Below are 23,078 nucleotides of genomic sequence, written 5' to 3'. Positions count from 1 at the left end.
GGGAAAGCACCTACCTCGGGCTCTCGCTATTGTTTTTTTATTTGTATAAACGTTTCAACTTATTCACTGTACTCGAAACACAAAAGCACATACATAATACACATGATACCATGTCTTTATGCTTATCAGTTAACATTACAATTTAAGACGTTTAACAGTGGCTAAATAAAAACAAGATAACATCGTTATGCTAGTCATGGGTTAATTGGTAAGAATATATATACAGTATAAATCCAGGTAAACATGACCTTGAAGTTGCATATTAATTACATATATGGAAAAGAATGAGGAAAAGTCTAAAGCTGCCTATAGATGCTATGCCATTTTTCCAATGCTATGCATTTTATGTAGTGTTATATATTGTACCTCATGCTTTAGAGCGCTGGAAAGTTGATCATGAATTTAAATGAAGCATGCGGTTTATAGAGAAAACACCCACATAATGCATGCGTGCTTGTTATACACCGAGAGAGTTCATTTCTTTACATACATTTATTGTTTGCATTTCCGTTCAAGATTGACATCACAAACTATATCAGCATACACTAGCTTTTTCAAGTATACAGGACACAATTGTGCTTAAAATTGCAAATCCAAAGCTTTGATTCTAAAAAAATCAACATGATTAGAAAAGACAAATGGCCTTGCTTAAAGCTCGTGAAATAGCAAAAGATAAAGAACGGTGCTTTCTATACTTCTATTTCTCGGCTGATTACTAAACTGTACAGGTTCAATGTTCATGGGTTGCCGCGCAAGCTCCCATTGCAGATGCTGGGCATTGAGTACCAGTGGTCAAAGAGCTGGTTGATGAAGCAGATTGACTTGGCCCTTGGTACCTTGGGAAGGAAAGAGCAAGGTTTAAATGTGGACAATTCATTGTGGCTTTCTGGGTAGTGTGAACAGTGCCATTGGTATATGAGAAACATGCAGGACGCTCACCATGACCTAGCTTTCATGACACGTGATGCAGTAGTCCTCTTTCTATAATGGCCAAAGTCACGTATCAAGTCTTGTGTCCTTATCTCTGACCTCTGAAGGTCCAACGGAACCATGGTGGGTGGTGAAATGTCCAGTTCCAGAAGCATAACGTTCTCAGCCTGTGTCAACATAAGTTGATTTTGTTAATTATATAACAAGTACTCTGCACTATGTCATAATACATGCACTATGTACATTTTCTTAGTGAGCCACATTTTTATTTTCGAGTACAATACCAACCCTGTATCTAGCAGGAGACCCGGTTGCCACGGCAACTTGTGCATACTGACTAATTGGTCTCTTGTATCCTACAACTGAAGTTGGTCTTCGTCTGATAAGAGGCGAGTTACTGAAAAATAATAGGATAAAATAAAGTAAAAGAAGAACATAAAGTAAATGTTGAGGAATGTTGAGGAAACAGTCGCTCACTTTTCAGAGGGGAGAAGTGGTAAGATTTTCCACTGGTCTTCCTCGCTGTCAAAGTGGAGACGATTCATGATCTTATTCTTTTCCTCAGGAGGAATGAAGTTCTCAATTATCAGATTTCTGGTGAAGATAAAAGGATGAGATAATATGTTTTGATACATTTTTTAAAGTTGAATTAATTAACGTATGAGTATTAGGACATACTTGAATTTCATCTCTCTTGTCAACTCATTCACGGTTTGCTCTAGTTCTTGCCTCATTGTTACATGCTCATTGATGATATCCCCAATCTCAGACCTCACCAACTGCAGCTTACTGTAAAGCTGTTAGATGACAAACCAATGCAATGTTGAAAGAGAAGGAATTAGTTCAAACATTACTTATCTATTAAGTGACACTAACATTTTGAAAGCGAACACTAAACCATTAATCAAATAATGTAAAAAAGCTAAGGGAAATACACTTCAAAGCACTGTAACTCCGATCTAATCTAATAACTTTTGTAACTGTACTTCTAAGTTATTTACTAGGTTAGTAAATACATAACAGCCTATCTCCTGTAATGTAGTAAACATGTCTTATAAAAGAGTATGAAACATATATTAGCATCGTAAATACAACATTCTGTTGGGACCATTTTTCCAGCAGAAGGAAGGCTTTAAGTGATTTTACTTTATGACAGTTGCTGAAAAAATTAAGAGACCATTTCAAAACAATTTTCAGTTTTTTTCAATTTACTTTTTATAGGTATGTACTGTATGTGTGTTTTTAGTTAAAATGATCATTTTTGTTTCATTCTGAACTACTAACAATATTTCTCCCAAATTTCAAAATAAAAATATTGTTTCTGCTTGCATTCATTTGCGGAAAATGAAAACTGAGAAACAGGTTTAAATAACAGAAAACGTGCTCTGTATTTTTTCAGACCTCAAATACTGCAAAAAAACAACAACTTCGTATTCACTTCTAAACAATACAACAGTAATATTTGTACATGTATTTACGAAGTAAAAAAAATTGATAATATGTTTTCATGTGTCCTCGTGTCTTTCGCATTGCTGTTGGATGACTTTATGTCACTCCTGAAGATTTTGTTGAAAATGGAATGGCCACAACACATCTAGAAATGCAATGCACTAGACTGCAACGCTTATGTTTTGTTGTGTTACAAATACACAGAGTTCTGAATATTATGACCTGGGATGTGTTACTACACACCTTTCTAAGTTTCTTGGTCTTTAAATCCACCTCTTGCTGTAGAGTGGAGAACGTCTCTTTCAGTTCGATTGTCTCTTCATCTTGTTCAAACATCAGCTGCTGCATATCTCGTTCCATTCTCTCCTTGCGGGGTTTATTACACATAAACACAAACACATATCAGATTCTGATGTTTGAAATGTATTTAAATGATTATTAAATGATTAGCTATGCTGTGGTTAGTGCATTACAGTTATTCTGTGGTTGGTCCATTACTGCTATTACCTGCTCAGCAATCTCCTGCCTCTTCAATTCCAGCTTTCTCTGCTGTTCGTTGGTGTGATCAATGATGGTTTTCCCTCCAACCAGAAGCTTACTTTCCATAGCCTACACACAATAGAGACATGCAATATTTATTTAATGTGAGTTATTGTTAGTCAAATTTGGGGGTAGACGAAAGATGAGTGGGCAAAAGCTAACCTTGTACTTTTCAATCATGTTTTCCATAGCTTGTTGCTCTTTCATCAGCTCTTCCACAGTTTTTGTTTTCTCATCTAATGTGCCGAGTTTCCTGCTGAAATCTGGCGTGTAATTGGCCGAGCCCATCTGCTGCTTCCACCAGTATTCCTCCACACTTTCTTCTCGTACTTTCTCCACAATCCCCACATCTCCATCCATCTGAGTTTCCACCTCCCCAGTACTCAAACTTCTCTTCATCCGCATACTATTTCTCCTCCGTCTTCTCCGTTCTTTGGCCAGCATCCCTCGTTCCTCAAGCTGCACCTTCAGGCGAGCTATTTCATCCTGGAACTCGCGCAGCAGTGCATCTTTGGGGTCCTCGTTGATCTTTGGCTTGTTCTTAATGTTCTTCGCTCTGTTGGCGTACCTCATCGTGGTAAGAGTTTCATCATAGTGGCATGAAGATGGTCCGATTGTGGCTACCATGACCGTTTTGGAGTTGCCTCCAAGGGAGTCCTGCAACAGGCGAGTGAGTTTGGAGTCCCGGTAAGGAACGTGAGTACTCTTCCCATCCACCAAGGCCGAGATGACGTTTCCGAGGGCCGAAAGAGACAAGTTTATTTTTGTAGCTTCTTTAAACCTCTGTCCCTCCACTCCTGTCTTGCTTTGGCGCTCGCTGCCTGCCAGATCCACCATGTTTAACTTTCCAACACGAATGTGATCCTCACCATCGATGCCCATCTCACTGCATTCGATAGTGATGATGAAAATCGCATGTGATCTTGAACTACGATCGTTCATTTTGGTGTATCCAACAGACCTTGACTGGTTTCCCAAGTTCATGACATGTTCAATTTCCTTTATGTTTTTAGTCACCACGGATGATAGATCTTTGACATACACACCCAACTCTGGATTCTCCTTGAGTTCCAGTTTTTTATTGTTATCCTTGCACAGGAGATCTCGTATCTCTTCTTGGTATATCTCAATATAAGAGACTCTCACAAGGTACTGTTGATTCTGAGATCTGGATATATGAGTGAAAATCTGCTGGAACGAATTTGGGATGACTCCCTGTTTCTCAGGGTCTGTGGGCACACCTTCCATTGTATATGTTTTGCCAGTGCCAGTTTGACCGTAAGCAAATATAGTTCCGTTAAACCCAAGCAAAACAGAGTCAATAAGTGGTTTACACGCATAATTAAACAGCTCGTTTTGTTTGGAGCTGGTGTCATATACAGCATCAAACGTGAATATTTTCATGAGGGTTGCAGATGTTTTGGGATTACGGACGCTCACCTGTCCCCGTCTGACGTCTACTTCAACAATTCTTTCGTGATTCATCGCTTCTTCTTTCTTGTTCAATGGGCGGCACCGCACCACCACCCTCACTGCCTCTGTTTTTTTCCCCATCGACATGGACCGTGGCCGTGGTCGCAACGGGCTGTTTCTCCTCATCATCCTTCTGATGATAAAGCTTTTGCGCCTTAAATCTTCTGCTGTGTTTTATATAAACGTAAGGGGAAATAAAAGCGCAACGATCAGTCAAAAAATAGGCTACGCACGTATCTATGAAACTACTAAAACAGGCGAATGCATATCCAATCATATTAATATTGTCCTAGCGGTGTACATCTTGGTCCAACGCCCAAGGTGGTGCTCTATCGTAACATTCCGCTCCATGCGTTGAGCTTCACAGACAGCGAACATCGCCCATCTCCGTCTCCGTCGGTACACACCCTGCTCCGCCACAGACAATAGGCAGATTGCGCTCACAAACGCGCAGAGCCACTGATAGGTAGATTATCATTTTTTTCACCCTGCGTGAGATGCTGACGCATTCTGAATCGGTTATAATGTTGCCATGATACATGCTAATTAGAGTATTAAAAGTGTAAATAAAAGCGTCTTAGATGGCTAAAACAGCTAAATTTGCCAGATATGCAGTCAGAATTAACATTAATTACGTTTATGAGTGATTAATTCTTTATTGACCTCATCATTTGTGTATTGGATTCTGTGTTTTACAAATAGTAAATCGTTCACAATAAAGCAGTGATAATTCCCATAGTTACATTTGTGAGATTCCATAGCTTGGGCGATTTACTGTGATTTATTTTTATCATGGGACAGTGACAACATTATTTCCATTTAGAATATAATATAATCATATTATATAAAAACGAGACAAAATGAGTAAAAAATATAATTTGTTATATATTAATTAATAAAATAGGATTTATTTTTTAATTACAGGTAATCTGTAAATATAGATACAATGATGATGGACGATTAGATGATGTGCATTTAAATAGGCTATAGACATCATCTAATCGCTGTCCATTTAAAACACAACGCTACTGTTTCGCTACTCTTGCATTCTTTTCTTGCTCGGCTCACTGCAGATTCACAATCCTACTTTTGTCATTTAATTGCAATAAGACATTAAAGAATTAGGAATAATTTTTATCTGACCATGTGACTCCATCATACAGTGATATTCCGCCAATGGGACGCATGGGGGTGCGTTTCCGTGTGAAGTTCACCGGTCCGGGTGCAAAGTCTTACATGTCGTGTAACTTTTCGTGGGTTTTCTCGAGCGTCTTTATTTCTTCACCACTCTGTTGACAGCCGATGACACGCGCCGGTTTGTCTCATTGGAGATGAATGAATATTTCGCTGAACAGAATTCTTTACTGCTTCGGACAACTGACGAAAGTTGTCGAAGTTATTCGAGTTGTCAATAGCGACGGCTTACACGTTTATTTGTTATAAATTGGTTCGTTCTCTATGGGTAGCTTTCACGTAATGGACATTTAAACGGTTGCCTTCACGAAATGTAGATTATTTAAAAAACTTTTCTCTGGACTAATTTATTACTTTGCGTTGAGGACACAAATATGGGTTTGGGACAGAATCGGGCACGGTTACTGTGCATGCTCTCTTTAACTCTTGGATTTTTTATTGTTGAAGTTGTGGTTAGTAGAATAACAGCATCTCTCGCAATGTTGTCAGACTCTTTTCATATGCTGTCGGATGTAATAGCTTTGGTGGTGGCTCTGATCGCTTTGAGCTTTGCAGAGACAGCTCGCGCCACAGATAAAAACACTTACGGATGGATCCGCGCAGAAGTCATGGGAGCTTTAGTCAATGCTGTGTTTTTGACGGCCCTTTGCTTCACTATTTTATTACAATCCGTCGAGCGCTACACTGTGCCTCATGAGATTGAGAATCCACGCATTGTCATTTGGGTTGGCGTTGCTGGTCTCCTGGTGAATGTGTTGGGTCTTTTCCTGTTCCACGGACACGCGGGGTTCGGTGGGCACGGACACTCTCATGCTGGACACTCTCATGGTGGGCACTCTCACAAGGGACACTCTCATGTGCACAAGACAAATCGAAGAGATTATGAAAAATCAAAGGCACGTGAAGAGGAGCACAATCTCATGATAAACAGAAGCATGTTACAAGGTGATCAAGCTGTCGAGCTGAAGTCAGGTAGGTATCATACTGAAATTTTATTCGAATTAGTTCAGGGTTTTTATGTTATGAAAACCTGGAAATATTAGGTAATTTTAATATTGTGGTTCCCATGCCTGAAAAGATGGGAAATAGGCCTATTAAAATCTCAAAGGTATAACATTTTTCTAGTTATGCTCAGCTTGAATATAAAACTAAATTATAATATATTGACAAAAATAGTATAGCACTTTAAAAATATTAAAATGACTTAAAAAGTCTTGGAAATGTCTTGAAAATTTCTCAGTATTTCATTTAAAAAAGGGTTTTAAAATGGAAAAAATGTATCATTAGACTGTATTTGTTGTCCCTATTTGTTTTTATTTTCTCTGTATTATGCTGACTTGGTTTTTCCTTGTTTTTAAGACAGTTTAAACATCAGAATATCTGCCACCGGCTCATTTGAGGATCTGGATCAAGGTTCTGAGTCAGCGTCCCAGTTGAACATGCGTGGTGTGTTCTTGCATGTGCTGGGAGATGCATTAGGTTCTGTAATTGTTGTGGTCAATGCCCTGATTTTTACTTTTGTGTGGACGCCTTGCAATAGCGAAGATATCTGTTACAATCCCTGCAGCACAGGGCACTTCGGTGAACATCAGTGCGTTAATGCCACCGTGTTGAGCATATCAAAATCATCCAACAGGGACCACAGAAACGTTTCCGTGGCTGGGCCATGTTGGGTGCTCTACCTAGACCCAACACTATGTGTTACTATGGTGTGTATTTTGCTCTACACAACTTTTCCTCTATTGAAAGAGTCGGCTCTCATCCTCTTGCAAACAGTACCCAAACAGATTGATATGCTCAAGCTGAATGGTAAGCTGAGGAACCTGGATGGTGTCCTGGCCCTTCATGACCTGCATATCTGGCAGCTGGCTGGGAATCGCATCATTGCCACTGCACACGTCAAATGCGCAGATCCGGCCTCTTACATGGACATAGCCAAACGCATTAAAGCAGTTTTTCATGATGAAGGGATCCACGCCACCACTGTTCAGCCAGAGTTTCCATCCATTTCCGAAGAATATGGTGACTCCCGGTGTGAGCTTTCCTGTCAAAGTCAATGTGGCTCCAAATTTTGTTGTAATCCATCCAAAAGAGCTAAGCCAGAGTCTGATTTGGTCACGAGCAAAGAAAAGTCATGCAGGCATACTGAAAGTCACAGGCACAATGTAGCATGTGGTGATCAGAAGGAACTGGATGATGCTATACACACAGAGATAGAGTCAACTGTTTAAGTTAAATACTGCATAACAGTAGCTGTAATATTGAGTAAGTTGTGGAAGTTATGCTTAATGCTGATTATAAGAATTGTGTCAAATTATGTATCAAATCTGCTTATTGCAGAATTAGGAAAGTGCGTTTGAGAGGGATTTTGTTTAAGAAACATTATTTTCATGTTCATGTATTTTAACCTGTAAAATCCAAAAAACTTGTTTGTTGAGAAAATGTTTTTGTTATTATTGAGTTCCATATACAGTAGATATGTATTAAGGGTCACAAAATATATTTGCAAATGAAGAGATTTGTTGATGCAGATATTTATTTTTTTATAAGTTTTAACGAATAAATGCAAGAATACACAAATTATTTTAGTGTGTTTTACTTTTAAGCACTTTTGCTATCAAGCACCGAAAATACATTATGAGAGAAGTTATGACATGCCAATAAAAAGTACAACGTAAACAGTCTTTTGGCATTTATTTGTGTCTTAATTGTATTCTTTTGATCGGCCACCACACTGTTAAAAAGTCCCGTAAAAAAACAGCGGGCCTAATATTCTGCCAGCTGGGGCTCCAGAAAAAAGATGTAAAAATTGTACAAAAAACAGTACAATTCCAGATAATTGCAGTTTTTTTACAGTGGAGAATTGTAAAATTACTAAGACACATCAAGACAATTTTCCCAGCTGTGGGTGGTTTAACATCTTAAAGGATGTATTATAAGATACATTGTCTTCTTGTAGCAGATGGAACCTAATAATCTGTTGCTTGGTTGATGAGTCATGCATATGGTACCATGCATTGAGATGAATGTCAAATGTAGCGCTCAGGGGTGTTGACAGCAATGACAGCATGCTCCTTGCACAGCTGTATAAACACACCATGTCTTGAATGGACCTTGGAACCGACTGCACTCATGCATACGCATATAAACACTGTGATAAGTATTTAATGACTAATTTGAATACTTTATATGGATTTTCACTCTTGCACAGCCATGTGGAGGATCAGGGGGCAGTTGTTGTGAAACAACAGTATTTGGATAAGGGGAGAAACACAGCGTGGTTTAACTTAATGAGAGCTGTGTGATGCAATCAGTAAAGCAGTGTATGGGGCCCTGTTTCAAAACAATGGAGAATGGTGCTTATTCACTCATTGCACAGTCCTCAAATCAATTCTCCAGGATAAGAGACCTAAAGTGATGTCCAGGAGATCTCGGTTTAATACAGTAAATAAAATTTTGCTGTCTCCTGATACCCTTCCATCAAATTTATATTCTAGTGATGCAACAAGTTATGCAGCAAATTTATGATTTTTTTAATACTAAAATTTAAAGTATTAGTCAACAGTTAAATCCTCAAAATTATCCAGCATGTGATTTGCTGCACTCACCTTGCCACGATTCTTTGCTGTAATTATTTTATAGTTTTGACTTCCAACTGTTGGTCAAATATCGAATCTTATTTGACAAGCAAAGTCTTCCACCTGTCAGTTAGATCCACTTACCACTCACTTGGTCAAAGCTTGCATATCTTCTCTATCTGGTACAGCCACTGATATTATACATTCCTCTCTCATGTCTGGTGTGGTTCCTTCATCTCTTAAGGTTGCTGTAATAACTCCAAGACCCAAGAACTGATCTAACTGATCCTAATAATCTGGCCAATTTTTGCCCAATTTCCAATTGACCATTTATTTCAATAATTTTGGAAAAGGTCGTAGTCTCTCAGGTTCACTCCCACCTTTTAAAGAACAGCCTGTTTGAAAAATTTCAATCCTGTTTTCGCTCATTACATAGTACAGAAACTGCTGAGGGCAGCTGATTCCAGACTCGTGACCATCCTTATTTTACTTGATTTAAGCACAGCTTTCGATACCATTTCTCACCAAGTACTTTTAGACGGACTATCCTCTGTAGGTATCACTGGTGTCCCTCTTAGCTGGTTCAGATCTTATTTCTCCGGGCGCACCCAATTTGTCCAATTTAAAAACTTCAGATCATACGTCATCTGTTACCACTGGTGTTCCTCAAGGCTCTGTCTTGGGCCCTCTTTTAATGAACATCTATCTATTACCTCTTGGTTATATTTTTAGGAAATATGGTATTAGCTTTCATTCCTACACGGACAACACTCAGCTCTACCTGTCTTCCAAGCCAAATTCTACTTTTCCTTCTTCCTCTCTCCTGGATTGTTAAGAAGAGATCAAATCCTGGTTTTCACGTAATTTTCTAAAGTTAAATACCTACAAAACAGAGATCCTCCTCATTGGTACTAAATCCAATATTGCAAAATTCAATAGTTTCTCACTCTCTATCGATAATTCTGTAATCTCTCCATCTTCTCATGTTAAGAGTCTAGGTGTCATCCTTGATAGTACACTGACTTTCGAAAAGCATGTGAATAATATTACTCGGTCTGCTTATTTACATCTATGAAATATCAGCCGTCTTCATCCTTTCCTTACATCCAATTCCACAGCTACTCTCTTACATGCCTTAATTACTTCACGTATTGATTATTGTACCTCTCTTCTGTTTGGGTTACCGCACAAACTTCTTCATAAACTTCAATTGGTCCAGAAGTCAGCTGCCTGTATAATCACTAGAACCTCTTCCATTAAGCATATCTCTCGAGTTCTCTATCATTTACACTGGCTTCCTGTTAAATATAGAATAGGAAGAAAGGAATTGCTCTTCATATTTTAAATATATTGATGGTATTATACATTGGTTTAATAGCAGCATTTTACATCTTAATATAGGAAAGACAAAAACTATGTTTAAGCAGTCAAACTTTTTTTTCCAATTTTAAATATTTAGGTACTATCATTGATGATATGCTTAACTTTGAACCTAACGTAGAGTCCATTCAAAATAAAGCAAGACAACGCCTGGGTCTTCTCAGGAAACTGGGGAGCTTTAAAATTAGTACACGCACCCTGACTATGGTATATAGATCAATGATTGAGAGTATCCTTACATATAATATTGTCTCATGGTATGGTAATCTAACAGTCAAACAGAAAAATAAACTATCACAAATAATAAATCAGGCAAATAAGATAACTGGACATAAACAACAGTCAATACAGTGTTTATTTGATTGTTTTATGGAAAGAAACACAATTGCAAGTTTTAAAGATCACACCCATCCTCTTCATTCTACCTTCGAAATGCTTCCATCTGGGTGAAGACTTAAAATCCCTTTGGCTAGAAGAAATGTATATAAAAAATAATTTGTTCCAATGGCAGTTTTTTTAAACTGTATTCTTAAAGGTTTTTTTTCCTGGAAATTTAGAGTTGTCTGATTTTATCTAAATTTGTGGAGTCATGTGTACTGTTTATGTCTATGTACTGTACCTATGCCACCAGTGTCAAAGATAATTTTCCGCTCTGTGACAAACAGAATGGACAATAAAGGATATCTAATCTAATCTAGAGTACAAGATTCTGCTTCTCACTTTCAAAGCTCTACATAATCTTGCCCCCTCATATCTCTCTGATTTGCTTCATATCAACACCCCAAAACATACTCTTAGATCCTCTTCATCTAATTCCCGCATGGAACATTCTGTTCGTTTAGTCATCATGGGGTCTAGGGCATTTAGCTGGGCTGCTCCTCATCTCTGGAACTCTATACCTCTATTCCTCTATATCTATACAAGAAAGTGACTGTTTTACCACTTTTAAATCACGTCTTAAAACTTAGTTGTTTAGATGAGCTTTTCCTGATCATTCTTAACAGTCAATAATTGTTGTTTGTTGTATTGCTGCTCTATTTGCTGCGTTTAATAATTTCAACTCAATTGTAAGGTGTCCTTGAGTGTTTTGAAAGGCTCCTTCAAAAAAATTATTATTATTATTATTACTGTTATGTAACAATTAATAATTGATTGACCGTTATTGACAGCTATGTGGCAATCAATGTTTTCGTTTATCTACATCTGTCAGTTTTATTTTTGCTTTATTATAATAATAATTAGTATTATTAAATATTATGCATTAAAAAAATGGTCATTTAAACTCATTGAACTGTTGTACAAGTAAGGGGCTGTGGATCTGCCATATTTCATCTGTGGTCCTGGTGAGTTTATCATGTGAGAATGGTCCCGAGTTGAATAAGGATGACTAGATAAACTATTTGTGAAAGTACAAGCTTTACAATGAGACCACTGTAACGGACAAGAACAAACTGTTCCATTGGCTCGATTGCCGCTCGCATTAAATTCAAAGCTTTGCTTTTGGCTTAATAGACTACTGGTTTTGCACCCCCATACCTACACTTACTAATTCAGACGTATACCCTCCAGATCCTTGCGCTCTGCGAGCGAACAACGTGTTGTGGTGCCATCCCAAAAAGGCACCAAATAACTTTCATGCACCTTTTACGGAACTTATCCATAGTAGAATGGTCTGTCTGTTTCTATAAGAACAGCAGAATAGCCATCTTTAAGAATCGGGTTAAGACACATCTCCTTCGTCAACACCTGACACAATAACACAGACTCCTCTTTCTATCCTTTTTCTGTTTTGTTTTTTTTCTCAAAGAAATTCTCTGTATTGTCTGTAAGTAATGTATTGTCTATATGTTTTTATTTACACAGCTTAGTGCACTGTGTTAGGCAAACTGAGGCCCGTTCTATGGCACTTATGCATTGCTGCCCTTTTGTTGCACTGCTTTTGCCATTGTTATACATCATTTGTAAGTCGCTTTGGATAGAAGCGTCTGCTAAATGACTAAATGTAAATGTTAAAAGAAGTCAAACTGTCATTTGCAGATATGAAATGCTAAAATCATTATATTATCTTGCTTTTAGATTTCTTACAAATGACCATCTTGGGTATTTTTTCTGTGGTATAATAACTGCTTTGGCGTATTATGAATCATTTATACAGTATAGATACAGTTTAGCAATTTTGATGCATTGATTTACAAGATGTGTTTGTTCCTTCTTGGCCATCTTGTGGATGCACATCACATTGCAGGTTATCCAACCGATTTGGAGATGTTTGCAAAACTGCAACTCATTGCACTTATTCAATAAATGTATTGCCAAGAATTTGCATGCAGGTATTAAATAGATCTACAAGCAACTGTGACACATTTTTTACTTATATATAATATACTGTAACTAGATTGCATGAAAACAAATTCTGTTTTATTTATATGTCAGTAAATTGACAAGTTACTAAAATTAAAATACATTAATGTTAAATAGTATAATAAATAAATACAATTGTGTCAATTGAAAAACACTTCATGATTTTAGAAACATTCTCAAATCATGGTGGAATCATCAGATTTTATCAGACCTTTTATGCCGTCATTCAATTTAGACATACCAAATACTACGCCATTCTTCAATGTTCTTAAATTACCACAGTTTATCCTTGGTATTTGCAGTTAACTTATTAATTATAATTAATCCGACAAAACGTGGACTTTTATTATAATAAAAGCACGTTTCATTTTTTAAGGGGTGCCAGACTTCGAATCATATAATGTCATATAATGACAACATATGACTCATGCAAAAGTTCAACGTTTATTTTTACATTATTCATTCACTTTCAAAGTGGAGAGTGTGGCTGATCTCCAGTTACAACGTGTAGTGAAATAATGGTCTCTTCCTCCTCCAGTCTTCCGCCTGCTGTCATTACACGCATTGACCTCCAAACATGGCCGGTGTACGAGCCTTGGGTTCTCTCTCCAGACTCTCAAGCAGGAGATATGACCTGTTTACAGGTACTTTACACCTCCATATCCTTCCTTAAATTACTCAACATTCCTATTTTAATCGTCTTTCACACTAACGTAAATGAACAGCGTTGAGGTGTAAATCTCAGCGGTGTTTAACTCTAGTAGCTTAGCTCGATTGCTAAGAAACTCGAGGGCTAGTCTTGAATAGTTTGGGACTTTTAATGAAGCTACGTGCTCGTGCAGGTTAGATTTGAGTAAATTGCAGCAGGTTGCGCGTGTTTGTAAATGTTAGATTTGTTTTAAAGCTCGTTTACTACCAGGAGAGCTAACTCACCAGCTTTGACATGCTGTTCTCATTCAATTGCTTTGCATGAAACGTATTACGTATGAAACAAATAGTTGATTATGAAGCATTTAACATTCGCCTTCTACATTGCATTGTTGTTGCATTTCCGGTTGTAAGTTAGTTTATCAGGTTTGTCTTCGGGATTGTCGCAACTTAATTTACTTACTTATACAGATAAATGTTATTGTTTAATTATATTTCACACTCCTAGTTTCGTTTACATAAAAGTTTTCAATTGACCTTATTGTGTCGGAGATGTTTGACATTATCGTTGTACTTGTAACGTTAGTGTAGGGTAAAGGGAATCTAGGTGAAAGGTCACCTATGTGAGTGTACTGGAATCATGTCCTCTACCGGCCTGTCTACACTCTTCTGTCTTTTTATGACTTATCCCGACCTGACCCTCACTTCATATACTAGATCTTATGACTTATTAGCCCTTTTCCCGACTTTCCTACAAACTTTATAATAAAAAATATCTTTCCATTGAAGGTGCCACCAGGAGAACGTTCAGAATTGCTTCCTCTATGATGGGTAATATAACTATTTTAATATTGTTTTTTAATTGTTACGCAATGTCACTAAGTATCGACTTGATTTTGCATGTTCAATTTCCTTAAATGTAATTTTTAAAATGTTTAATATCCGTTTAGCTCGTACACATGTAAATTATGAGATCAAGGGAGATGTAGCTGTGGTTCGCATCAATGACCCAAATTCAAAGGTAATAGTCTCTGTGTAACATTTTTGCTTTTAATTTAAAGATTTCAGTGTAACTTCAGTGTAACATTATTTTCTGTAATGTCTAGGTCAATACTCTGTCCGTTCAAATGCAAAGTGAGCTGACAGAAGTTATGAATGAGATTTGGGGAAACCATGCTGTCCAGAGCGCTGTGCTCATCTCATCCAAACCTGGCTGCTTCATTGCAGGCGCCGATATCAAGTGAGTACATTCAATGGGTATTAACATCAAAATGTTAAATAAGCCCAAAATAGCCATGTAACATCTGACTGTCTTTGATGTTCAAATACAATGGCTTCATTGCATTTGCTTGTCAAACCTGTTATCTTACTGTATTCACCATGACTTTGTATTTAGCATGATTCAGGCCTGTAAGACTTCAGAGGAGGTCTCCAGACTCTCTCAGGAGGGACAGAAGATGTTTGAGAAGATTGAGAAGTCTCCCAAGCCAATTGTTGCTGCCATTAATGGATCGTGCCTTGGTGGAGGCTTAGAGGTACTTTGTTTTCTTCTCATTTATTTTTCCCTCTGGCCATAATGTTTTGTTTTGGTTTTGCACTTTCTTTGGTGTGCAGCGAAATATTTTTGATAGGTTATCAAAACGTTGATTCACAGACATAACGTTTATTGACAGATTATCAAAATAATACACAAACAACACAAACAAATGCACTACATCAAAAATACATGCGAGTTTGTCAAAGCACACAATAAACAATAGTACTGAGAATTAGCAAATATAACCTCTTCAAGCCTTGAGCCTACCAGCCAATTACACGAAACAAAACAATTGATGCTTGATCCATACAACTCGCTTTTTACTTTATGTACAGAAACATTCAAGCATATTGATAACGGCTTTCTGTTTTCGTAGGTTGCCATCGCTTGTCAGTACAGAGTAGCTACCAAGAATAAGAAGACCATTCTTGGCACTCCTGAGGTCATGCTCGGCCTTCTGCCTGGAGCTGGAGGAACACAGAGACTGCCCAAAATGGTCTGTTATATACTGTAGATGCTGGCTTGGCTACAATTCTCTTGATTTTTCCTCATCGTGTCACACATTTGCTGTTATGTAGGTTGGTATTCCCAGTGCCTTTGATATGATGCTAACAGGAAGGAACATCCGTGCGGATAAAGCCAAGAAAATGGGACTGGTCCACCAGCTGGTGGATACTCTCGGTACAGTACCCTCTGTATTTGGCAATTATTTAATTATATTTTAGGTAAGGCAAAAACATTGACATGTCTTAAATGAATCCCAGGGCCTGGAATAAAGAGTCCTGAGGAGAGAACTATTGACTACTTGGAGGACGTAGCTGTGGACATTGCTAGGGGAATTGCTAACAAGAAAATCAAGCTTACCAAAGAAAAGGGCACGGTGGAGAGTAAGTATTTTTTAAGATTAGACTACGAGACCGTTTTAGTATGTATACAGGCATATTGAATATTATTTATTGTAATTTTTACGTCATAATTGCAATGTTTGCTAATCATCGCCTTTTATATTTCCGATAGAGATCCAAGACTATGTCATGAGCTTTCCGTTTGTCAGAAACCAGATCTACAATACAGTTGAGAAGAAAGTCATGAAACAGACTAAAGGACTGTATCCTGCACCATTGAAAATAATAGAGGTATAAAACATTTCACTTTGTGATTGGTTTGTAATTAAGCTTTCTTTCATGACATCATTAACAACAGCTTGTTGTGTGTCTCAGTGTGTAAAGGCTGGTTTGGAGCAGGGCCAAAATGCGGGTTACCTGGCAGAGTCACAGGTGATGTGAAAATACAAGAATTATTATGTCCTTGTTTGAAATTAAAGTAAGCATTATTTACTCATACTCTACTTTCTCTCTCGCATTACAGAATTTCGGCAAGTTAGCCATGACCTCTGAATCCAAAGCTCTTATTGGCCTGTATCACGGTCAGGTCATATGCAAGAAGAATCGATTTGGAACTCCTGAAAAAGATGTGAAGTACGTCTAATATTTTCACACACTAATAAGGGTGTATGATGGTTGATTGACATCTCCATTCATTTATAATAATAGCACAATTCTCTAGTTGCACAAGATGGCGCCGGTGAGCTTTTGGGATGCCAGAGTCGGCAGAGTAATTTCCAGTCGTATAACACTGGGAAAAGGAGGATTTTTGGCGGTGTTTTTTTGATAAAAAAAGAAGAAAGTAACATATAAGCGATATGACAGATCCTCTTTACATTGCTGAGCACTTGGTTAATCCAAAACAACTCGATAGTGTTATACGACCGGAAATTAGTCTGCGGACTCTGGCGTTGCAAAAGCTCACCAGCGCCATCTTGTGCAACTAGCCCATTTGGTTGTACTACTTATAACATGGTGATTCCTTTTATTATTTTCGTTTTGCAGATCACTTGCTATTTTAGGAGCTGGGCTTATGGGAGCAGGTATCGCCCAGGTGTCTGTAGATAAAGGAATTCACACCATTCTTAAAGATACCACATTGGAGGGTCTTAACCGTGGACAGCAGCAGGTCTATAAAGGGTGAGTGTTAAACATGTCAGAATTAAAATGTAGCGTTAAATGCATTTACCGTTAACTAAATTTAATTGGGGTATTTTAAGTGTTCATTCTAAGTGTTCATTTTCAGACTAAATGACAAAACTAAGAAGAAGAGCTTGACAACATTTGAACGGGACAGCATTCTGTCCAATCTCATGGGGAAGCTGGATTACAGCGGCTTTGCGAAAGCAGACATGATCATAGAAGCCGTTTTTGAGGACCTCAGCATCAAACACAAAGTCATAAAAGAAGTCGAAGCAGTAAGTCGAGATCAAGCTAAGTCAAGAAATTACATTTTTGGAAATACAGCAGATCTCTTTAAAAGCGTCATAACATTTTGTAATTACAGGTCATTCCTCCCCACTGTATATTTGCAACAAACACATCTGCTTTACCTATCAAAGACATTGCTGCTGCGAGCAAGCGACCTGAAAAGGTATAAGACTTCAGTATGCTATTGAGAGTAAGTAGGGTGATATGGTACAACCTTAAACTCTGCCGTGTTGTTTGTAAGGTTGTTGGAATGCACTACTTCTCTCCAGTGGATAAGATGCAGCTGTTGGAGATCATCACAACTGATAAAACATCTAAAGACACCACAGCTTCAGCGGTGGCCGTCGGCCTGAAACAAGGCAAAGTCATTATCGTTGTTGGGGTAAGCATCACACATGCTTAATAAATAGATCTATCTAAAGTCTGTAAATCATGTTTGAATTTAATTGTACTGTTTATTTGCAGGATGGACCAGGATTCTACACAACCAGATGTTTAGCTCCCATGTTGGCAGAGGCAGTGCGTGTACTGCAGGTTTGTGTACTTCTATTTATTCTCATCTTTTGAAAACGGCTATAAACAGAAATCAGGTCATGATGAGTTCTTGGATAGTAATTATTTTGAACTGTCTACACACAGGAAGGTGTTGACCCCAAGAAGCTGGACGCACTGACCACAGGCTTCGGCTTCCCTGTGGGTGCTGCTACTCTGGCTGATGAAGTTGGCATCGATGTGGCAGCTCACGTGGCTGAAGATCTCGGCAAAGCCTTTGGCTCCAGATTTGGTGGTGGAAATTTTGGTGTTTTAAAGACCATGGTGGACAAAGGCTTCAAGGGTAAATATTATGTACGGTAATCACTAGCTACGTTTACATGGACACATCGGAATTGAATTTATTCAGAAGATTGTGCAATCTGAATGTAGTGTTTACATGAAAGGTAAATAAAGTGATCTGATTGATGTGGGTGTTTACATGACAGGCTTCAAATCCAAAGTGTTCACCTAAATACCCACTAAAACAGTGTTTTAAAGCACATTTTGTGTATATTTTATTTTACAAATGGCACGAAAAAAATGTAGAGTTTATAAAGGCAGAGTAATGTCTCGTGCCAATGAAGCGCGAGCACATATGATGCAGTTTTACCATCGTAAAACCATGACAAAACTACCAAGACCCACCAGAGCGTCTGCAGGCAAACAATAATTTAAAAAAATGTTTAACAACAGCTAATACCGAACTTTAGAAGTGATAATATGCAGATTCATATCAGTATTAACGGTAAACCGAGACAGACGCTGTGGATGCGGGTATCATTATAATATTCACAAAACGGCTACTCAAACAATGTTATAAGCACAGATGTGTTTATTTTATGTCACAGACACCAGCATAATAATGTACAATTCATAAAGGCAAAATAATGTCTACATGCCATGGACGCTAGGTCGTTACAGCGACTTACAATGGTAAAACCAGTAAATCCTTCCAAAGCACATGTAAGTACACTATAAATAAAATAAATGTTCGGCAGCCTACTACGAATATAAATGACATTTTATGATTGGATATTTTAGCCTATGTTTGTACATCTGCAAATGTATCATGTTTTAAAAAGAAAAAATTGTGGTTAAAAACTCACTCCAGGGAAACAGTTAAGACATTTTAAATGCATAAAACATTAATGTTCATGTTCACTAATGTTCATTTAGAGATGACAAGCATGTGGAAATTTGTACCGCTTTGTCAAATTTATGGTTTTTGGTTTCTTTAGCAACAGCTGCTCCGTTCTGTGCGTCATACACCCTTTCGTTTGTACGACCCAGCATCGTCTTTGAACATGCGCAAAACTTCCTACTTCGGTTTTTATTCTGATCAAGTGTTTACATGTCCTATCAAGCGGATTACAAATGGCATAAACCACCCTTTACAATCTGACTAAAATTTCTAGCGGTTTGGGCATTTTTTATCTGATTGATGTGTTTATATGGAGCATTTGAATTCGGATTGGACTTTTAATCGAATTACATTGGTCCATGTAAACGTAGCTTCTGTTTTTACTTATTCTTGTTAATAGCATATTAAAGTTATGCCATTGTGAATAATATGTGTCTATTTTTTATGAAACACTGTTAGGTCGTAAATCCGGCAAGGGCTGCTACATCTACCAGCCTGGTCTTAGAAGGAGAGATGTAAACCCAGAAATTCTGGACATTTTGGAGACTTACAAGCTTACACCAAACGCTGCCGTGTAAGCTGCCGGATTTGATCTTCTGGTTGCATGAGTTACATAGGTGTTCCATGACACTTTTGAAGCATTCTGATTTCCATAAAGCTTATTGCTAAATAATCCAGTTGATGTGAATACAAAGATGAATTAAAGGGATATTTCACCTCAAAATCTAAAAAAAAATAGATTTTCTGGTGAAATGTAAGATGTGTTTTTATGCATTGAAAACATTTCTGAAACTTGTTGTTGTTGTTTTTTGCAACCAGATCTTCAGATTCAGATGTACAGTACAGGTTGGTGTCTCGTTTTGTGAACGAGGCCGTTCTGTGTCTACAAGAGGGAATCCTTGTCAATCCAGTTGAAGGTGACATTGGAGCTGTGTTTGGTCTTGGGTTTCCACCCTGTCTTGGAGGTGAGAACAAAATCTACAATCGAGAGATCACTTCATCCTGTATTTGAGTATTGAAACTTAAGATGATTTCTACATTTAAGAGTAATAGGTCACTCACTTAATTGGTAATTCTCACATTGTATGTTGTAAACGCAGGCCCCTTCAGGTTCGTGGACAGCTTCGGAGCAGACAAATTAGTAGAAAAGATGAGAAGGTTTGAAGAGGTTTATGGGAACCAGTTCACTCCTTGCCAGCTGCTGCTCGATCATGCTAAGGATCCAAGCAAGAAATTTCATAAGTGACTTAAGCCCTCATGTGCCAGCACTACTTCACAGAATGTGTGAAGATTAATGTGAGAAAAAAACAATCGAGTATGTGCACTTAGAGTACTGAATGTGGAATAAAGATTGTTCCTTAAAAAGGACGTTTTTACATTGCAAGTGAAAATAATATCATTTATGTTCCCCGTAACTTGCCATGTGCATGGTTAATATTCAATTAGCCTAATGCCGAAATAAACTGTAGTTTCTGTGTTGTTTTTGTACATTAATGAATTACGTAGGTATCTTTTTTGTTTTCTAGTGACAGCATACAAATAAAACATACAGTCAGACACCAAGTGCATTCCAGTACAGCTCAGGTGTCATTTTAGTCCAAAAGCACTTGTCTGTAAAATTACTAATTTAGTTTAAGATGTTCCTTGTGCTCGATCTCTGTTTAAAAATCAAAAGTGGCCTCTAAAAAAAATTCATGTGAATAAATTAAATGAAATTTAACAGAAGGCTTTAGTGGTTGTGTTTTTATGTGGAAGACATGACTGAATCATTTTTTTGTTGTTGTGACTGCAATGTCCTTAAAAATCAATAATTCTATGTTTAATCTTTGTGCTGCATACCTGTTTAGTTCTGGTATGTAGAAATGTTTCGGGTTAGCTCTGATATCATTAGTATATTAATATGAAGTAGTTCAAAGGATAATATGATACAAATACATTTCAAATAGGGTTGCAATCTGTTAACCAGTACAAAATGTTTTATAACATTTATAAAATGCGAATACAAATATCCCACAAAATATTATTTTTGAAATCGAGGAATATAACTGAACAGCTCCTTTATTATGAGGTAAGTAGGAGTCATGGGGCCTGTACCATGAATGTTGCTGAACAAACTCAGGGTTACAGGATTAGTTTTGGGTTGACAAAATCAAACCAACGTGATCAAGCTTTGTTGGTACCTTGAAGCAGCTCATGGAGTTTCTTTATCAATTCTAGCTTTGATCCTGAAGCTAAGATTAGTTCGCGCGCGCATGCACATGAACGAGTGACGTCAACATCGCAAAACCAATCGCGTTCAACATGGAAAGAGGGAGTTCCGTATGTTTCTTATGAAAGAATTATGCGCAAATATTAAAGAAGTATACACAAAAATGTATTTCAGCCATGGAGTAATACTGTTTCTGCTGTCTACGCAAGAGAGAAGTGTTTCAGAAACACTGCTGTTTGAGTTAATGCGCAAGTTAAACGACTATATAGTACACACATTTACTGTAGTATACTAGGCCTATAGTAAGGTAAATATTACAATAATGTAATATGATGTATGTGTATAATGTGTGCGTGTGCCCCCACAGTGGATTAAATATTAGTTATCATTTAGTTTACCTTTATTATGAGGATGAAGCACACGATGAAGAGAAACTATCTGTGCGCGCTCTGACAGAGTTAAAGAGGGCAATGTATTGTAGGCTTCTATTCAATATGGCACACGTGTGAATGTGAGGATTATATTTTACATTACTGGTGTCTCTGTTATTGTAGGACATTTCACAACCTTCCCCAGAAACTGAAGTGTCTACCTCCATAGGTTACAGAAGAAATGTGTACAAAATACACTCAAATTCATTTAGAAGGTTTTGTTCTGTTCCCCATTTACTTTACCTTCCTTAAAGCACTGACACAACACAGCATGCATTAAGGAATGTTGTAGGCATTAAAGTATTAAAAACTTCTTATACATTTTAAAATGTAGGCCTACTGTATGATACATTATTTAGGTGAATTCCAAGTGTAACTTGATAATTTTTTTAAAAAAAATATCAGTGTTAAAAGATATGTGATGTCACCTGTCAATGTATGGTTTTATCTGTATCTTACTGTAGCTGTTTAATAGAAGGTTTCTCTAGTGGACAAAAAAGATAAATGTCCTAACACAGTGAAACTGAAAGTGGTCCTAGATATTCTGCACCACAGACAAGAATGTAAAAAATGCAATGTAAAGAAATACATATTGTATGTAGTACAATAAAAGAATGGACTATAAATAAATTTAATTTCATGTGAGTGTAAGGGAAATCCAGCAAATGTTATCTCTAAAATCTGATTAGCCATTATTGGATTTTATATTTGTAATATATATTTACATCGTTTTATATTAGTATTTTTATTTTATTAAACATTATTAAAAATAACTAGCTATTGTAACACGCACTGTGAGTTAGTTGCAACACTTATATGTAAATTTGCTCTTCGCTGATTGGTTCACTTTCGGTGCAAGATCTCTAATGTAGACCATAACCTGCTCCGGAGCAGGTTAGCCGTGCAGCGTAAATTACCATGGCGATGAACACCGATTAAAGCTGAGTTACTTTCATGGTACCTAAAAACCAGGGTTGGTGCAAACTAATCCTAAATTTACCTGGCTAGCCACCTAATCCGGCTTCATTGTTTAAAGATATATTGTTTGGTTTCTTTGCTATAAGTAATACAAAAAAGAATGAATATTTTATAGTCAATCTTCTACTGTTACTTGCTAAATTTCATATCCATCGATGCAAATTTTCTCATCAAAAGCCTTCATTAATTGCTTTTAAAAATGAAACTCAACAGTACATTCAGGCTCTTTCATATTCTAAAAACACTAAAGCCCACAAAACGTTAGACCTGTGCTTATTTTTTAATATATTTTGTTAAAAGTCACTGTGCAATACCTTTTTTATTTTTTTTACTGAATAATTCCTTCTTGAATTTTTATGTTGATGTTGTCGCTCTTGTTT

The 23,078-nt window shown here is 37.3% G+C and overlaps 3 protein-coding genes across 3 annotated transcripts; 2 read left to right on the top strand and 1 right to left on the bottom strand.

The window, feature by feature from the left end:
* Window positions 1–21: 21 nt before the first annotated feature.
* Window positions 22–4,885, bottom strand: kif3cb (kinesin family member 3Cb). Its single transcript, XM_057343282.1, has 8 exons — window positions 3,082–4,885; window positions 2,887–2,988; window positions 2,623–2,745; window positions 1,609–1,727; window positions 1,408–1,524; window positions 1,219–1,327; window positions 940–1,097; window positions 22–836 (listed from the first exon to the last, which is right to left on the bottom strand). The coding sequence occupies exons 1-8, from the start codon at window positions 4,519–4,521 to the stop codon at window positions 731–733; spliced, it is 2,274 nt and encodes a 757-aa protein (XP_057199265.1). The 5' UTR covers window positions 4,522–4,885; the 3' UTR covers window positions 22–730.
* Window positions 4,886–5,617: 732 nt separating this feature from the next.
* On the top strand, window positions 5,618–8,254 carry slc30a1b (solute carrier family 30 member 1b). The gene is made up of 2 exons (XM_057343284.1): window positions 5,618–6,558; window positions 6,946–8,254. The coding sequence occupies exons 1-2, from the start codon at window positions 5,961–5,963 to the stop codon at window positions 7,815–7,817; spliced, it is 1,470 nt and encodes a 489-aa protein (XP_057199267.1). The 5' UTR covers window positions 5,618–5,960; the 3' UTR covers window positions 7,818–8,254.
* A 5,192-nt stretch (window positions 8,255–13,446) lies between these two features.
* Window positions 13,447–20,799, top strand: hadhab (hydroxyacyl-CoA dehydrogenase trifunctional multienzyme complex subunit alpha b). Its single transcript, XM_057343774.1, has 20 exons — window positions 13,447–13,549; window positions 14,343–14,384; window positions 14,504–14,574; window positions 14,660–14,793; window positions 14,950–15,088; window positions 15,467–15,586; window positions 15,669–15,771; window positions 15,855–15,977; window positions 16,108–16,226; window positions 16,311–16,367; window positions 16,459–16,568; window positions 16,980–17,114; window positions 17,221–17,392; window positions 17,482–17,568; window positions 17,647–17,787; window positions 17,871–17,939; window positions 18,045–18,240; window positions 19,540–19,654; window positions 19,900–20,045; window positions 20,181–20,799. The coding sequence occupies exons 1-20, from the start codon at window positions 13,483–13,485 to the stop codon at window positions 20,324–20,326; spliced, it is 2,292 nt and encodes a 763-aa protein (XP_057199757.1). The 5' UTR covers window positions 13,447–13,482; the 3' UTR covers window positions 20,327–20,799.
* The last annotated feature ends 2,279 nt before the right edge of the window (window positions 20,800–23,078 follow it).

The sequence above is a fragment of the Triplophysa rosa genome, linkage group LG10 (assembly GCF_024868665.1).
Source record: "Triplophysa rosa linkage group LG10, Trosa_1v2, whole genome shotgun sequence".
Lineage (NCBI taxonomy): Eukaryota > Metazoa > Chordata > Actinopteri > Cypriniformes > Nemacheilidae > Triplophysa > Triplophysa rosa.
The sequence above is the reverse complement of the archived record's forward strand: the minus strand, read 5'-3'. Positions and strand labels throughout refer to the sequence as shown.

What these genes read in the sequence shown, in the direction of transcription:
- kif3cb (XM_057343282.1), bottom strand. Translation starts at nt 4,521, where the DNA reads ATGATGAGGAGAAACAGCCCGTTGCGACCACGGCCACGGTCCATGTCG. An exon ending in AGACCAAGAAACTTAGAAAG is followed by an intron (nt 1,728 to 2,622) that starts GTGTGTAGTAAC and finishes GTCATCTAACAG; the next exon opens with CTTTACAGTAAGCTGCAGTT. An exon ending in GGTCTCCTGCTAGATACAGG is followed by an intron (nt 1,098 to 1,218) that starts GTTGGTATTGTA and finishes ATGTTGACACAG; the next exon opens with GCTGAGAACGTTATGCTTCT.
- hadhab (XM_057343774.1), top strand. Translation starts at nt 13,483, where the DNA reads ATGGCCGGTGTACGAGCCTTGGGTTCTCTCTCCAGACTCTCAAGCAGG. An exon ending in GCCTTGGTGGAGGCTTAGAG is followed by an intron (nt 15,089 to 15,466) that starts GTACTTTGTTTT and finishes CTGTTTTCGTAG; the next exon opens with GTTGCCATCGCTTGTCAGTA. An exon ending in ACTCCTGAAAAAGATGTGAA is followed by an intron (nt 16,569 to 16,979) that starts GTACGTCTAATA and finishes TTCGTTTTGCAG; the next exon opens with ATCACTTGCTATTTTAGGAG.
- slc30a1b (XM_057343284.1), top strand. Translation starts at nt 5,961, where the DNA reads ATGGGTTTGGGACAGAATCGGGCACGGTTACTGTGCATGCTCTCTTTA. An exon ending in AGCTGTCGAGCTGAAGTCAG is followed by an intron (nt 6,559 to 6,945) that starts GTAGGTATCATA and finishes CTTGTTTTTAAG; the next exon opens with ACAGTTTAAACATCAGAATA.